Here is an 18375-nt window from a genome sequence, read left to right as displayed (position 1 = left end):
ATGTAGTTTCTATAAATTGTCTCAATTTTTACTATCTTCTGGTAATTCTTCTCAAAATCTTGATACAGAAATAATCGTTATTGACAAAGGCCTGCCCTACCTGACAAAACCGACCACTAGATGCCACTCTATTCCGTCATCCTAACGATAAAAATAAAATAAAATATAAAGAATAATCGTAATTTAAAGTGTAAAACAAATCTGAGGTGAAATGATGAGGCCAATGCAGAACCGTTGAAAGTTGTTGCCTAGCAACTGCAGTTACGTTCTTTGAAACGTATTCAAACAGAGCTGTCATTTTCCCGGGAACCTCCGTGTCACGTGACTCAGCCGGCGCCTCGTGTGCAGCTCTGCTCTTCAAATCAAAATGGCGGCGCCGCATGGTGTAAAACTGAAGGATTTAAAGTGTGATTTTACGGAGCATACAGCAGCACGGGCGCACCAGGACTCTCAGGTCTTATAAACGTTTGTGTTATATACCTGCAGGTGTTTATATAAAGACGCTGTGACGAGGATCATGTGTAGAAAAGACGCTCTGCATGTGAACACGTGGACGTCAGCGCGTGCTCGAGGCGGATGTGAAGTTATACGTGCGTTATAAATGTCCAGAATAAGCTATTGAGAACTCGTTAACGACTCAAATGTGGTTTGGTTTGTCGATCGATGTCGTTTAAGTGTCTAAAGGAGGTTCCTGAATAGCAGTTTAATGTTGTCATTGGTTTAAATGATCGTACACCGGCATTAATGCGGTTTGGTATAGGAATGTGACGTATAAATGTAACTCCGCATCAAAAATAAAATATTCTGTCAATTCATAATAATAAGGAATATCACTGTGTGTTTGTTGGACAGCTTCTGTAACAGTTACCCGATTACTATGAAACGCCATTAAATGAATGAATGAAACGCGTCTTTTAAACGATCGTTTCCGCTTGCGTTCATATTTAAATGCATAAATTAATGATAAATTATAAGCTAAGCTTATCTTTACTGTCAAGATAACGCTCACGCTTCTTATCTAACGTTACGTGTGCAGCTCAAATGACGCTGACGTGTCTCACACAATCAAGAATTCTGATTCTGTTAACTTTCAGATCAAGATTCAATCCGAATCAAGCAATAATCATTTAGTTTCTTTTTCACACTTAAGACTCCATATAAATCAAATTGAGAGTTTTGCTGAGTTTGTTCTTTAGTCCAGTGCATGTAAATTTAGAGGTATTGTACTACTGAACTTGAACTTCAACATTTTTTATTGTGCAGATTTAAAAATTACATTTTTCTTTCTTATTTATTAAATTTAAGTTCCAACAGGGAATAACATAAACTAGATAAAGTTTGTCAAGACAAACTTTAAGTTGGCTTGAAAAAGCCTGATCAGAAAGTGTGACCAAGTTTTAGAAATTGTAGAAATGTTATAGTTTTAAGTCCAAAAAAGATTGAAGTTTAAAGTAGTTTTTAAGGTTGAATGTTTTGAAGGCAATACAGATGGATGGATAAATGGATAGATGGCATGTTTTAGCATTTTCTTCTTGGTTTTTAAAGGCGGCTGGCAACCAAAGTAAATAGGTGCATTAGCGCCACCTTCTGCTCCGGAGCGTAGAACAGCGTTTTACAATCTATTCACCAAACCCCTCTCTCTAATAAAATCAAAAAAGACTTTACTATTCACTTCACTTGCGCATTTTATTAAAACCTTAAAATGTAAATATTAAAGCCGAAATATTACGAGAATAAACCCGAAACATTATGAGAATAAAGCCAAAATATTACAATTATAAAGCCGAAACATTACGAGAAAAGTCGAAACATTACGAGAATAAAGCGGAAACATTACGAGAATAAAGCGGAAACATTACGAGGATAAAGCCGAAACATTACGAGGATAAAGTCGAAACATTACGAGAATAAAGCGGAAACATTACGAGGATAAAGTCGAAACATTACGAGAATAAAGCGGAAACATTACGAGGATAAAGCCGAAACATTACGAGGATAAAGCCGAAACATTACGAGGATAAAGCCGAAACATTACGAGGATAAAGCCGAAACATTACGAGAATAAAGCCGAAACATTACGAGAATAAAGCCGAAACATTACGAGGATAAAGCCGAAACATTACGAGGATAAAGCCGAAACATTACGAGGATAAAGCCGAAACATTACGAGGATAAAGCCGAAACATTACGAGAATAAAGCGGAAACATTACGAGGATAAAGCCGAAACATTACGAGGATAAAGCCGAAACATTACGAGGATAAAGCCGAAACATTACGAGGATAAAGCCGAAACATTACGAGAATAAAGCCGAAACATTACGAGAATAAAGCCGAAACATTACGAGGATAAAGCCGAAACATTACGAGAATAAAGCGGAAACATTACGAGGATAAAGCGGAAACATTACGAGAATAAAGCCGAAACATTACGAGAATAAAGCCGAAACATTACGAGGATAAAGCCGAAACATTACGAGAATAAAGCCGAAACATTACAAGGATAAAGTCGAAACATTACGAGAATAAAGCGGAAACATTACGAGAATAAAGCCGAAACATTACGAGAATAAAGCCGAAACATTACGAGGATAAAGCCGAAACATTACGAGAATAAAGCGGAAACATTACGAGGATAAAGCGGAAACATTACGAGAATAAAGCCGAAACATTACGAGAATAAAGCCGAAACATTACGAGGATAAAGCCGAAACATTACGAGAATAAAGCCGAAACATTACAAGGATAAAGTCGAAACATTACGAGAATAAAGCGGAAACATTACGAGAATAAAGCGGAAACATTACGAGGATAAAGCCGAAACATTACGAGGATAAAGTCGAAACATTACGAGAATAAAGCGGAAACATTACGAGGATAAAGTCGAAACATTACGAGAATAAAGCGGAAACATTACGAGGATAAAGTCGAAACATTACGAGAATAAAGCCGAAACATTACGAGGATAAAGCGGAAACATTACGAGAATAAAGCGGAAACATTACGAGAATAAAGCGGAAACATTACGAGGATAAAGTGGACATGATTTGAGAATAAATCTGAAATATCACGAGAATAAAGTCAAAATATTACGAGAATAAAGTCAAAATATTACGAGAATAAATTCAAAATATTACGAGAATAAATCTGAAATATTACGAGAATAAAGCCGAAATATTACAAGAATAAAGTCGAAATATTACGAGAATAAAGTCAAAACATTACAAGAATAAATCCGAAATATTACGAGAATAAAGCCAAAATATTACAATAATTAACCCGAAACATTATGAGAATAAAGCCGAAATATTACGAGAATAAATCTGAAATATTACAATAATTAACCTGAAACATTACAATAATAAAGCCAAAATATTACAATAATTAACCCGAAACATTACGAGAATAAATTCAAAATATTACGAGAATAAATCTGAAATATTACGAGAATAAAGCCGAAATATTACAAGAATAAAGCCGAAATATTACGAGAATAAAGCCGAAATATTACAATAATTAACCTGAAACATTACAATAATAAAGCCAAAATATTACAATAATTAACCCGAAACATTACGAGAATAAATTCAAAATATTACGAGAATAAATCTGAAATATTACGAGAATAAAGCCGAAATATTACAAGAATAAAGCCGAAATATTACGAGAATAAAGCCGAAATATTACAATAATTAACCTGAAACATTACAATAATAAAGCCAAAATATTACAATAATTAACCCGAAACATTATGAGAATAAAGCCGAAATATTACGAGAATAAAGTGGACATGATTTGAGAATAAATCTGAAATATCACGAGAATAAAGTCGAAATATTACGTGAATAAAGTGGACATGATTTGAGAATAAATCTGAAATATCACGAGAATAAAGTCGAAATATTACGTGAATAAATCTGAAATATTACGAGAATAAAGCCAAAATATTACGAGAGGGAAGTATGAAGGGAAGAATGGGAAGTATGAAGGTGTTTTGAAGGACAAATATAATTTAAATAATATTAAGTCCTTTTTCACAAACTACATTCAGTAAATTGCTGCTTTATAGTAACAGTCAATATTACTTGAGTTGACAGATTGTAGGACTGTTGTAATTCCTTATCATAATGACTTTACAGCTTTGACTTTACTGGAATAAAGAGGCCAGAGTTTATCCTGCGAGATTTGAACTTAACATTATTTTGTGTTTTGTTTCATCCACAGGTTGAATTTGGGAAACACGATGTTTCCGTCTTTGAGCTGGATGTGGGGCGGATCTCAGATGCTCTTCATGGAAGTCTGGATCCATCCATTTTATCCATCTTTCAGGAAAAGACGCCGACGGACACCGTGGAGAGCAATGCGTCGCTGCTGTCTGCTTTGACCGAGATGTTGGACAGCGTGGATGTGGAGACGCTGTCGCCGTTCGACATGCTGCCGGACTCAGAGATTTTCTCAGCTCAGAGGGATTCAGACCATACGGTTAGTCGAAATGGACATAAAGACCGCACACTTTGTTGTGGTTTAGTGTCTCCGAATAATGAGGTGTTAACTTTGTCAAATGTGTTTCCATCACAGCTCAGGAATCTGCTTCATTTGAGCCAGTCGCCACCGGATCGGCCCAAAGCCTCTCAATCACCAACAGCTAAGTCAGGAAGAGTAAGTTTCCTTTGGTTGGTCCCGTTATTAAGCTGATTCACGGACAGTTACTCACTGGGCGAGGCTCTTCCTCCACAGCGTCACGACTGAAATCAAACTAGATATCTGTGCAAAACAAACTGTTGGACGTGTTGTTGCTGCAGATTTTGTTCAAGTTGTGAACCTAGAGGTCAATCCAAAATGGATTTTGCCAATAACGATGACTTTCAAAGTTAAGTTACAAAAAGTGTCTGAGGACAGATTAATCGTCCAGAAGTTTCGATGAAAATTAGTGTTGAACTTTATTACAAAATTCACAGTACTCACTAATAATTAAAAAAAATACAAATAAAATAGTTGTGCTTCAGTCACACATTGATGATTTTTATAGTATTGTCACAAAATATATTACTTGAAATTATATATATAAGAAAGGAAGAGAGAATAAAATAACAAAGAAAAAAATCTATTTAAATGTAGTTTTCAATAGTAAAAGACACATAACTACAAAAAGATTGTTTAAGAACAGAAAAAGTTAATTTTAATGTAATTAGAAATGTAAAATTGATTTACAAGGGAAGGCCGAAAAAATTTAAATATAATATACATTATGCAAAGTGGAAGTGTTTCGAGAATAAAGTCGAAATATTACGAGAATAAAGCTGAAATGTTTCGAGAATAAAGCCAAAATATTACGAGAATAAAACAGAAATATTATGAGAATAAAACGGAAATATTACGGGAATAAAACTGAAATATTTAGAGAATAAAGCCAAAATATTATGAGATTGATTTGAAATATAACGAGAATAAAACGGAAATATTACGAGAATAAAGTGGAAATATTACAAGAATAAAGTGGAAATATTACAAGATTGAAGTTAAAATATTACGAGAATAAAACAGACATATTTAGAGAATAAAGCCAAAATATTATGAGATTGAAGTCGAAATATTACGAGAATAAAGTCAAAATATTTAGACAATAAAGCTGAAATATTACAAGAATAAAGACGAAATAATACGAGAATAAAGCCAAAATATTTAGAGACTGAAGTCGAAATATTTGGAGAATAAAGCCAAAATATTTTGACAATAAAGCTGAAATATTACAAAAATAAAGTCGAAATATTACGAGAATAAAGACCAAATATTACAAAAATAAAGCCGAAATATTACGAGAATAAATTCGAAATATTTAGAGAATAAAGTCGAAATATTATGAGATTGAAGTCGAAATATTTAGAGAATAAAGTCGAAATATTACGAGAATAAAGACCAAATATTTCAAGAATGAAGCCAAAAAATAATTATTTTATTTAACATTTATATTCAATTAAAATGCTTTCAAAGCAGGGTTGTTATAATTAACTAAAACTAAAACCATTGAAAAACACATTTGTGTTACTTAAAACAAAATAAAAGTTAATAGAAACAAACTAAAATACAAAAAAAAAATATTTGCGCAGACTTTTCTCAATAACCACAGTTTCAAAACAAAGATAGCACCAATTAATCGGCAAAAACAACTCTAGCTGTGTCTCAGTGTTTTGTGGTTTTCTACAGGAGGTTGTGATGTCAGACAGACAATTGAGACCACGTCGCCATTTGGGGACCCAACCGAGTGAGATTTCACAGCGAAACGGCGATGAGAAGAAGAGCCGCTCCGTGAGAACCTTCCGGATCGAATCCGACCCGATATTCCCGCAGGACGGATACGAATTACTCGCAGATTTAGTGAGACACATGCATCCGTACTGCATCCGGACAGACCAGGAGAAAGACACACGCGTGTCTGTGCAGGAGGAAGAGGAGGAGTTTGTTGATGTAGAAGGTTACGAGGAACAGGAAGACAACATTCTGGACCAATCAGGATGCGGAGCAGAAAATAAGACGACACCTCAGCGCAGCGCTTTAGTCAAAACCAGCATAGCAGGACGGCTGAAGAAAACGGTGACTTTTGCTTTAAATTTAATCTCAGTTCATGAGATTCCACCTGATGATGAAGAATCTGATTCAGAGCAGATTTCTGAATACATATCCTCAAAAACTGACATCACTTCCCCTCAAAAGCCCAAACCGCTTAGTCTAGACCAGTATCGTCTCCTCAGACAGAAGAAACAACCTCTGGAGGAGAAGCGGATGGATTATCGAACCAAATGGCCTTCGCTTCCCCAACTTCCCACGAAGCTTCCGCCAATCCTGCCGGATTTGTTCGCACCGTCTGGTGAGATATTACCAGCTGTTAAAGTGAAAACATCTCAGTCGCAGGAAATCTCACGTCCCTCTCGGAAGGACGTCAGAAAGGCTGTGGATCTTTGCGTTGACCCTCCAAACCCGGTTTTAGTGCCCTTGAAACCCACGCAGCACAGGAACGCAGCCCAGAGCCAAGAAGCGCTCAGTTCAGACTCGAAAGCAGATGTTTGTGTTTCTTGTGAAGAGGTTGGAGTCTCTGAGGTCGTGCCAGTGACATCTGCCTCCGGCTCTGAAAGCGTCAGATCCCAAACTTCAGCTCCAGGTTCACCAACGAGAGCCGGACCAAAGCCTTCAGTTGAAACGAGACAGCCGTCTGAACCCATGCCCACCGCTGTCACAGAAAAACACAACGCTGGACAGCAAAACCAGACGACGTGTGAAGAAATCGGTGAGAATAAAGATATAGCCATGTTTAGAGACAAATTAATTGGCTCTTCAATTAAAATAATTCCAAAGCAGGGTTGTTTTCGTAAACTAAAACATACAAAAACGTTTGGTTACTTGAAACAAAAACATTAACTGAAATACAAGATGCCAGGGCAACATTTCTCATTTTCATTTTGTTTATCTTAATGTACTTAAATAACCAAAACTGAAATTTAAATTATTAAAAACTAAATAGTTAAAGTTAGTCATTTTATGTTTGTTTTTTTGTCTAAGATTAAAATGAAAATAAACTGAAAATATAAAAACAAAGACACATTTAAAATATTTAGAGAAACCAAAATATAAGCCAATTAGAAACTAGATAGATAAAACGACTAATAAAAATGACAAACACACAACTAACAATTAAAAAGAAAATGGAAAATATAAATGTAAAATTTTAAACAGATAAACTAATAAATGATACGATTCTTAAAACTTTAACTAAAATTTAAATGAAAACAAATAAAAATGATTTAAATGTTTATAAAAACTATAATAGAAACTACATAAGAACTAAATTAATCAAAAATAAAAAACTAATATAAATAAAAAGACTAAAAATATCTAAGATTAAAAATGGAAAATATAAGAATAAATTATTGTAAAATTGTATTAATGAAAACTAATAGAAACTAAAAAGAAAAAAACAAATAAAATGGACAAAAAAAATTAAAACTTTATCTGAAATTAAAATGAAAATAGAAAAAAAATAATTCTAAACAGACCAAAGTAAAAACTAATAAATAGAAAAAGAATAGAAAAAAAATTACAAAATTCTTAAAACGAACAAAAATTAAGATAAAAACATTTTTTTTATAAAAACTATAATATAAACTAAACAAAAAAATATATATTTTTTAAAAGACAAAAACAAAATACTAAAACTTTAGCTAAAACGAGATAAAAAAAATTACACAACACAATAAAATTACTAAAACTATCTGAAATTAATATGAAAATGGAAAATATAATGTAAAATATATTTTAAATGAATTTTAAAAGAGAAAAATAAAAATATACAATTACAAAATTCTTAAAACATTACCAAATTAAAATGGAAAAAATACAAAAACAAAATATTTATAAAAACTAATACAAACTAAATGAGAACTAAATAAAAACAAAAAATATGTATTTTTATAAAAACTAATATAAACTGAATTAAACAAAAGTAAAATGAAAAACTTTTTTTAAAGACAAAAACAAAATAGTAAAACTTTAGCTAAAATTTAAATTAAAAAAAAAACTAAAATGACAAAATGACCATTAACAATTTAAAATGAAAACAAAAATAATGTTTAAATATTTATTAAACTAGTAGAAACTAAATAAGAACAAAATGAAACAAAAATTATAAAGGACAAAAACAAAATACTAAAACTTTAAAAACAAATAAATACGATGTTAAATGTTAATGAAAAATATAATAGAAACTAAATAGGCAAAAATAAAAAAATTAACAAAAATGACAAATGCACAAAAAAAAAACATTACTAAAACTTTATCTGAAATTAAAATGAAAATAGAAAAAAATATTTAAAATATTCATAAAAACTACAGTAGTATTTCAGTGAAACCGTTTTAAAGGTGTTTTATGTTGTATGCGTGTTTTCCAGGAATTGAAGCCACTGATCTGACCAGCCTTTTGGAGCAGTTTGAGACTCAAGGTAAATGATGTTTATGATTCACGATTGTGTAATTCAATCGACACTATCAGCTCATTTAAATCAGTTCAGATAAAAACAGTGTTCTTTATCAGCACAGAATTCAATAAAAGGTTCATCGCGCCTGTTGCACTTACTTCCGATTGTCCTGATTGTTCTGTCTGAATGTTTGTCTCGGGACAGAAGACAATATTGTCACAGATTTAATGCAGTCAGAGACGGACATGATCCCAGTGTTATCAAAGCACAATCATTATAATGTCATTAAACTCTCACTGAGACTATTATAATCATCCCTACAGTATGTTAGTGGCTTAATTGCTTTGGGAAATCGGCTCATAAACGGCAAACAAATGATGTTTGTGTGTTCGTAGGAATGAGATCTGTAGAATCACAACTGTACTTCTAAACTAAAGCCAGTTCATATTTGTACTTCCCTACCGTTCAGCTTTAGTTCATCAATCATATTGTGTTGGTTTTTCAGCTTCTGAAGGACAGACGGTTCCAGAAGTTTCCCAGGATGAGCATCAGGAACGATGGTCACAACTCTGTCGTCTGACGGACCTCAGCAGCACTGCAGGTGACAGACACAACTAATAAACAGATGACAACAACTAAATACTGAACTTTAGCTAAAATGAAAATGGCAATGAAATTTAAACTATTCATGAAAACTATAATAGGCTAAAAAACGACAAAAAACACAATGCAACAAAATTACTAAAATCTTATCTGAAATTTTAACGAAAATAGAATATATATAAAAACTATAATACGAGTAAAACAAACTAAACTAAAACAAAAACAAAAAAAGAGACAAAAACAAAATACTAAAACTTTAGCTAAAATGAAAAATATAAAAACAAATTAAAGTATTTATGAAAACTATAATAGGCAAAAAAAACTAATAAAAATTACAAAACACAACAAAAGAACCTAAAAACTAATAAACTAAATTACTAAAACCTTATGTGAAATTAAAACGAAAATGGAAAATATAAAAAATAACATTTTTTATATTTATTTTTTATATAAATATATAAATACTTTAATTTTAAACAGACAAAAATAAAAAAAAACTAATAAATAACAAAATTATTTAAAATTAAAATGAAAACAAATACAAAAACTGTAAAATATTTATAAAAAACTAAAATAAAATAAAAATAAAAAACTAATTAAAAAAAAAAATGGCTAAAACTAAATAACTAAAACTTTACCTAAAATAAAAATGGAAAATATAAAAACAAATATGAAAACTTGAAAACCTTATCTGAAATCAAAATGAAAATACAAAACATGAATTTAAAATATATTTTTAAACAGGCATAAAAAATAATAAATGACAAAAATCACAAGATTCTTAAAACTTTAACTAAAATTCAAATTTAAAAAAAATTGAAAACAAAAATTTAAAAATATTTATAAAAACTATATTATAAACAAAAAAATAGAACCAATAAACAATTTAAAAACTAATAAAGAAAAGACGAAAACAAAATATTAAAACTGTAGCTAAAATAATTATAATTTTATAAAAAAATAAAATAAAATAAAAAGATTTAAACAGACAATAATAAACAAATAAATGACTAATCACAATATTCTTAAAAATATATTAAAACTATAATAGAAACTAAATTAGAACTAAATTACACACAAAAAAATAAATACTAAAACTTTAGCTGAAAATGAAATTGGAAAATGTAAAAATTAATTTAAAGTATTAACCCCTCATGGTCTTTCTCTTACCACATTTTTTAGTAATCATCATAAATGAAATAATATTTGAGTTTATATCAAAGTTAGTGGTCTAAGCTTAAACTATGAAACTATCAACAGATGCTGTTGGCTGTTGACTAGTTTGGTGATTATTATTGTATTTTTCCCAGGTCTAACTCCACCCGCAACACCTCCACATCAGATCTGGAGACCCCTGGCGTCGATCAAAGGGACGAAACATGAATCCATCAAGCTGTCGCCCAACAAAACCATTCAGATTATCGAACCTCGTCCACTGCCGCACAGCAAAACTCATTCAAAACCTTCACTTCCCACCTTCACTCCTGCGCTGAATCCCGCTCATGCGTTCCTGGACCACGACTACTGCGGGATTCAGGGCAGCAAGACATCTTTAGTGCACACAAACTCACGTTGCGAGTACAGGACGTTGTCTGAGACGCCGCGTCTGTCCGATTCGGTGCTGCTGTCTCCTGACAGCTCCCCCTGCAGGATGGAGGCGTTTGAGGAGGCGGAGTCTCTGAAGAGGCAGGGTTTGTGCTTCTCCTCCCGCTCTCCGAGCCCATTGGGCCGTGGAAGAGTGAAGAGGCGGGGTTACGATGGAGGATACCGGCGCTCCAGCTCGAGGTCTTGCTCATCATGTTCTTCGTCATCTTCATCATCTTCTCGTTCACCACCCAGAAAAAGGTAACTGGAAGCTGTTGACACAAAAATACAGTAAAAAATGTAGTTAAAACATAGTATATAATTATATGAAAATGTAATTTTAATACATAATAATAAATGCACAAAATTGATATTTAATGACTGATTTATATGCATCGATATAATAATAAGCATTTTCCTGCTGATTTTTTTTTTATATTATTCATTTTATATGTATATATTTATGTACTATTTAAATATATATTTATAAGTAAATATTAATTAGAAATGTGTATATAATTAAAAATGATATGATGAATAGGCTACTTATTAAAAAATGTAATCAAATAAATAATTATTTAATATTAATTATTTGACTAATGGTGCAATCAAATAATTAAATCAGAGCTAATTTATATTTATCCTTGTAACAATTAACAGCTTATATATATATATATATATAGTTCTGAATTGATTCATTGACAGAAAACTTAATTATAAAAACAGTTATTAAATGTTAAAGTTCTTTGTTTTAGTACTTAATTATTAATAATATACAATTTATACAAATAATAAATATTTATTGTAATAATTATACATTACTATTATTATTAAATAAAAAAGTACTGTGAACATAGTAATAGTAATTAATAATTTATCGTTTTAAAATTAAGAAATAAGGACAGCAATAAATATTAATATTGTGATTTGTCAGTTATAGTGTAAAATAAATTCATGTTATTTTCTAAAACGTGGAAAATAATTTAAATGTATAATTTAATATTTTAAAAGGTTACTGATTTTAATAATTAATAATTGAGTCAAATATTTTTTTTTTAAATCATATACTTTTTTTTTTAACAAATATAGACTTTTATTATTATTAGTAGTAGTAGTAGTAGTAGTATTAAGTAAATAAAAGTTCTGTGAACATCTGAGTAATGATTAAATCGAATTATTGAATCAAAGTTTTAAATTGATTCATTGACGTAGTATTTTTGAATAATAATCAGTTCAAACTGTCCAATAATTATTTAACAGTTGTCTGTGATTTTCAGCTACAGGTCCAGGCATTCTGGAAGCAGTAGTTCCTCTCGCTCCAGTTCGCGTTCATCTTCTCGTTCTCCTCCTCGCAAACGCGGACGCCGCTGCTCCAGATCACGATCCAGATCGCAAACCAGATCACGATCCAGATCGTTACGCCGCTCCCGTTCGGGTTCGCGCTCGCCTGAGCCAGACTGGAGAGAGTCACACAGCAGGTGGAAGAGGTCAGTATGAGCGCAGCAGTAGAGACAGATTCTTCTTCTGTAGATTGTGGATTGTGAGTCTAAATCAGTCGTTGTTCTCAGTCGTAGAGAAAAGGAGCTGAACCGCCGGCATGAAGAGGCTCGTAAACTCCGCCAGCAGAAAGCCATCGTAAGTCTACAAACGAGTGGCTCTTATTAAAGTGGGCGGTTTGTGTTGGTGATTATTGATGTCTGATGATGGGTTCGATCCTCAGGAGGAGCGGAGGGTGGTTTATGTGGGAGGAATCCGTGGAAGCATGTTGCCGTCGGACCTCAAAGATCGATTCTCACTCTTCGGGAAGGTGGAGGATTGCACAGTTCATCTCAGGAGTCAAGGGTGAGTCTTATCAGCAAATCAAATCAAATTATATTTTTTTCTTAAATACTCAATTTATTTTAAAGTGAAAAATTACAATGTAAATATTATTATTTTTTAATTTTGTTTGGTTTTTATTTAGTAGTAGTAATAACTGTAATAATAATTGGTGGTATAAATACTAATATTGTAATTTTAATTTTTAAAATAAAATTATTTTATAATAGCAAATTGTAATAATAAATGGTTTAACGTTTGAAAATTAAGAAAATAAAACAGCCATAAATAATATTGTATACATTTTTTTTTCTTAAATACTTTTATTTCACTGATATTACTGTACTAATATTTTTTATTTAGTTTTGTAGTAATTAGTTTTTTTAGTAGTAGTTAAAATAATGAAATTATTAATTAAATTATTAATTCATGAAATTAATTAAATATTAACAAAAAATACATTTTATTAAAAATAATTTAGAAGTTAAAAAAATGTTTACATTTAAACGTGCTATTGAAGCATATTGTCAATAGTAATTTTTATTTTTTAACATTTTTGCATTAAAATGTAAAAAAAAAAACATTTTATTAAAAATTAAGTAAAAAAAGATTTTGTGTGTATGGATATATACTATCAGATATATATAGTAATATTTGATAGTTTAACATTTTAAAATGAAGAAATAAAGACATTCATAAATATTATTGTAATTTTATAGTTGTAGTGTAAAAAAAAGACTTAAATACTGATTTTTAAAATTATTTTACAGTGACATTACAATTATGATTATTTCTTATTTTTTTGTTTTTATTTGGTAATTGTGTTTTTAGTAGTAGTAGTAGTAGTAATAAAAAAAGTGGTAGTAATAATCTATGGTTTAACGTCTTAAAATGAAGAAATTAAGATGATAATAATAGTAATAAATGAATAATATTAATATTTGATGGTTTAACATTTTAAAAAACAAAATTAAGACATCCATAAATATTAATATTTATTTATATATTAATATTAATGTAATTTTACAGTTGTAGTGTAAAATAATAATTTTTCTTAAATACTGTCACTATTTCAGTGACATATTACAATTGCGATACATCTTTTTTTTTTGGTAATTTTGTTTTTAGTAGTAGTAATAGTAATAATCTATGGTTTAACATCTTAAAACGAAGATATTAATATTGCAATTGTTAATAATTAATATTTATTAAATATTTACACCTCATATTTTATTTGCATGTTGATTGAATAAATTTGATTAATTGATTGGTAAACTTCAGTTTTCAGCTAATTTAATTTGGTGCATCACTAGCAGAAATGAAATGAAATGAGCTAATATATTTTCTGTGTCCTTACAGAGACAATTACGGATTCGTCACGTATTACAACACAGACGACGCTTACGCTGCCATTGAGAACGGCGGTAAACTGAGGCGTCCAGACGAGCTTCCCTTTGACATTTGCTTTGGCGGCAGACGACAGTTTTGCAAATCCAACTATGCAGATTTAGGTTGGTCTTCTAAACCATTTCTCATTTCATATTGCATATATACTTACTCCGTAGTGCTGGAGTTTTTAGCTGAAATGAGGAAAAATACATTTTTACATTGTCTGTCAAGCATAACAGACGACATGTGTGCTGCGTTTTCACAGTTGTGTAAATATAATATAATAAAAAATGAAATAATTATTATTACAATATTTTTCTAAAATACATTTATTTTTGTATAATTTTTATTATTACAATGTAAAAATACAAAAATTAAGTAGCAGTAATATATAAATATGTAATACGGTACAGTAATACGGCCATAAATAATAATGTAATTTTTCTTCAATACATTTTTTTTTTTACAGTAAAATATTACAATAGTGATATTTCTTATTTTTAGTTTTTATTTGGTAATTTTTATGTTTTTAGTAGTAATAGTGGTAGTAATAATCTATGGTTTAATGTTTTAAAATAAAGAAATTAAGAATACTTTTATTTTTTTATTATTACAATATAAAAATCAATAAAATTATTATAATATTTAAATGTAGTGGTAATAATAATCAGTGGTTAAACGTTTGAAAAATTAAGAAAATAAAACGGCCATAAATAATAATAATAATGTGATTTTACAGTTTACATAAAATACAATTATTCGATTTTTCTTAAAGTTTTACCTTTTTTTATTATTATCTTCAATAGTAATTTATATTTTTTAACATTTTTGTAAAATGTAAAAAAAAAATACATTTTATTAAAAATAATTTATTAGTTAAAAATATATATTTTCATTTGTTTAATTTATTTAAAAAACATGCTATTAAAGCATATCTTCAATAATAATTTAACTTTTTTGCATTGAAGTGTAAAAAAAGACATTTTATTAAAAATAATTTAGAAGTAAAAATATATATTTAAATGTTTGTTTGGTTTAATTTATAAAATATATATATATATATATATATATATATATATATATATATATATATATATATATATATATATATATATTTAAAATATATATAAAAGGAAAACATATTTTTTAAATTTAGTAGTAATAATCAATGCTTTAACATTTGAAAATGACAAAAAAAACAGCCATAAATAAGTCTTTTTTTTTTTGTAATGTAAAATAAAATTAGATTATTTCTCTTAAATACCTTAAATACTTTTTTTTTCTTTTTTACTGTCAAATATTACAATTTTTTTTTTTTTTACAATATTTTTTTTAGTCATTTGTTTTTTATTTTGTAGTAATAATAATAATAATAATAATAATATTAATTGTTATTTAATAGCCATACTGATATAGAACAACAACATTTTTGGATATATAATCACTAAATTATTATTTTTTTCATAGCAAAGATATTATTTATCAGAAAAATTACAGTGTAATGCACCATAAAAAATATAGATGTTTTGGTTTTGCCTTATTTCTGATTTCTTGTCATTTAGACTCCAGCCGGGACACCGGTCCAACAGCCAAGAGTCGATGCGAATCGTTCGACTTCGACACGCTACTGAAACAGGCTCAGAGAATGAAGAGGTAGCAGCACAGAAGATGGAAGATGTTCATGGATCAGAGACTCAACTTTACCTCAGAGCACTCGTAACCCTGCTGAAACAAACCCATTTCACCAGTGACCAGCTTAAATGAACAATATAGATGTTGGCATTGGCTGTCTACAATTCAAGCTGGTTGACACTGGTTCAAAGCAATATTCTGGGTTAGGTACAAGTTAAGCTCTTTTAACAGCATCTGATATCATGCACTTACATTGGAAGTCTGAGAATCACATGCCCAACGCATGTTGCCCAAAGAGCTTGGCTTGACTTTGACCTGGAATTGCTGTTTTATTTCAGCAGGGTCATTTGCACTTCACTTAACTGACTTTGCTTTCAGCTCTTTTTTACTTGACAGTTAAAACTTCTGTTTAAGTACTTTTGCTCATGAAAAATGTTGTACATAAAAATGGAATGGCATTAAGAGATGAAATAATCATTTTGAAAGAAATTTAAGCTCTTTTGAATGGTGAGTCTCATACAGTATATATATGAGTTTTTTTGAAGTGATACCAAAAAAAAAAACAATGTTTTCCCTTTTTTTAAGTTGGAATGACGATGCTTTACTTGAATAAAAATGTTCATGTACTAATAAATAACGTCTATTCTTTCCACCAAACTCAGAACACACATATATTCAATAATATATATTTATTGTTTTTTACAATTTTGCATTGAAATGTGAAAAAATAAATGAATAAAATAAATTTATTGTATTAAATATAATGATTTAAAAAATATTAAATTAAATAATAAATTACATTCATATATATATATATAATATTTAATTTATGGGGGAAAAAAACAGGAAAAACAAAGCAAATAATTTATATTTCTTAACATTTTTGCATTGAAATGTAAAAAAAAGACTATTAAAAAAATATATAAGTAAAAAATACATATTTTAAAATTTGTTTATTGGTTTAATTTATTTAAAAAAACAGGAAGAACATGCTATTGAAGCAGATCTTCAACAATAATTTATATTTTTTAAATGTTTGCACTGAAATGTAAAGACATTTTATTGAAAATAATTTAGATGTTAAATATATATATATATATATATATATTATTAACAAAAGAAACCAAAAATATATAGATTTAAATTTTTGTTTAATGGTTTAATTTATTAAAAAAAAGGCAAAATATGCTATTCAAGCATATCTTCAAAAACATTTAAATTTTTTCTTTTAACATTTTTGCATTGAAATGTACAACTAATTATATTACAAAATAATATAAAAGTTAAAAAAATATATATATTTTTTTTTGTTTAATGGTTTAATATTGTCAAATAAATAGTTTATATAATTGGATATAATGCAAAATTTACTTTTTGGCAAAGGGCACAGCCCTCAATCAAGTTGGACTTTTTGGCCCTTCGTATTAAAAAGTTTGTCCAAGTCTGCTTAATAGAGTGTAAGTAATATGTAATTTGTGTCAAATAAAATAAAATAAAAGATTTATATACATTTAGGCAGCCAAATCACCCTAATAACATTTTTTAATTTTTTGTATTTACTTTTTTGCTGGGATCGATTCAGATGTGCATATTATTAAAAATAAATAAATAAATAAATCACAATAATTCTAAAAGTATTTGGACACTTAAGTCACTTAAAAATATCTTTTTTTAAATGTCTATTTTGGAAACATGTATATGTAACATGAATTCAAGATGAAGTATTGTTTGTTTGTGGTTAGTGGATTAGGTTAATATGAAGTTTTACACCAATAAAAATAAAATCTTTATTGAAAACTGTAGTGCAGACACTCACTTTAATATTTTTCTCAAACTTTACCAAACAGACTTCTGTAACTTGAAGCAAATGTTAGATAAAACATCAAAAAGTTGATCAAATATACATTAATAGTACTTACTGTTGTTTTCCCGCTGAAATTATGTCACGTGACGGAGGACGAAGTCATTACGAAGCGAAAAACCTGTAAATTGATTACCATTTAAAACAATATTCGACAAAAAAACATGTTTACATTAAAACATTCGACAGCAAAAATAAGAATAAACACCTGGGTGTGTATATTTGAGTAATAAAATATTAGTTTTTCATCGAATGAGTTCTGACAGAAACGAACATCCATTCAAACCGAAGAAAAATGATTGAAATTCGCTCGTTTCACTCTTATTTTCACACGTTTTAAAGACAATCTAACATGAATTCATACAAATATATTATGTTTTCATATGAAGTGATGGTCTAATGTCTTTTAGTAACATTTTTACGTTTATTTGTTTAGTAGTACCTCACTCAGCTGCAGAGTTGTCGGTTTGACGAGCAGAAGGGCGGGGCTACTCGTAGGTGGGCGGGGTTTATTTGACAGCTGC

At 29.5% G+C, this 18375-nt stretch overlaps 1 protein-coding gene across 1 annotated transcript; it reads left to right on the top strand.

Annotated features, from left to right (window-relative positions):
* The first annotated feature begins 335 nt into the window (after positions 1-335).
* Positions 336-16623, top strand: LOC141293830 (uncharacterized). The gene is made up of 10 exons (XM_073825898.1): positions 336-454; positions 4223-4480; positions 4577-4657; positions 6203-7280; positions 10878-11412; positions 12429-12638; positions 12720-12786; positions 12872-12993; positions 14329-14480; positions 15921-16623. Exons 1-10 carry the CDS (start codon positions 368-370, stop codon positions 16013-16015), a joined length of 2685 nt encoding a protein of 894 aa, XP_073681999.1. The 5' UTR covers positions 336-367; the 3' UTR covers positions 16016-16623.
* Positions 16624-18375: the final 1752 nt, after the last annotated feature.

This window comes from Garra rufa, chromosome 20 (genome assembly GCF_049309525.1).
Source record: "Garra rufa chromosome 20, GarRuf1.0, whole genome shotgun sequence".
Classification (NCBI taxonomy): Eukaryota; Metazoa; Chordata; class Actinopteri; order Cypriniformes; family Cyprinidae; genus Garra; species Garra rufa.
The sequence above is the reverse complement of the archived record's forward strand: the minus strand, read 5'-3'. Positions and strand labels throughout refer to the sequence as shown.

Coding starts and splice junctions, on each gene's coding strand:
- LOC141293830 (XM_073825898.1), top strand. CDS start 368: ATGGCGGCGCCGCATGGTGTAAAACTGAAGGATTTAAAGTGTGATTTT. Junction 12,787..12,871: donor TCCGCCAGCAGAAAGCCATC/GTAAGTCTACAA, acceptor TTCGATCCTCAG/GAGGAGCGGAGGGTGGTTTA. Junction 12,994..14,328: donor GTTCATCTCAGGAGTCAAGG/GTGAGTCTTATC, acceptor GTGTCCTTACAG/AGACAATTACGGATTCGTCA.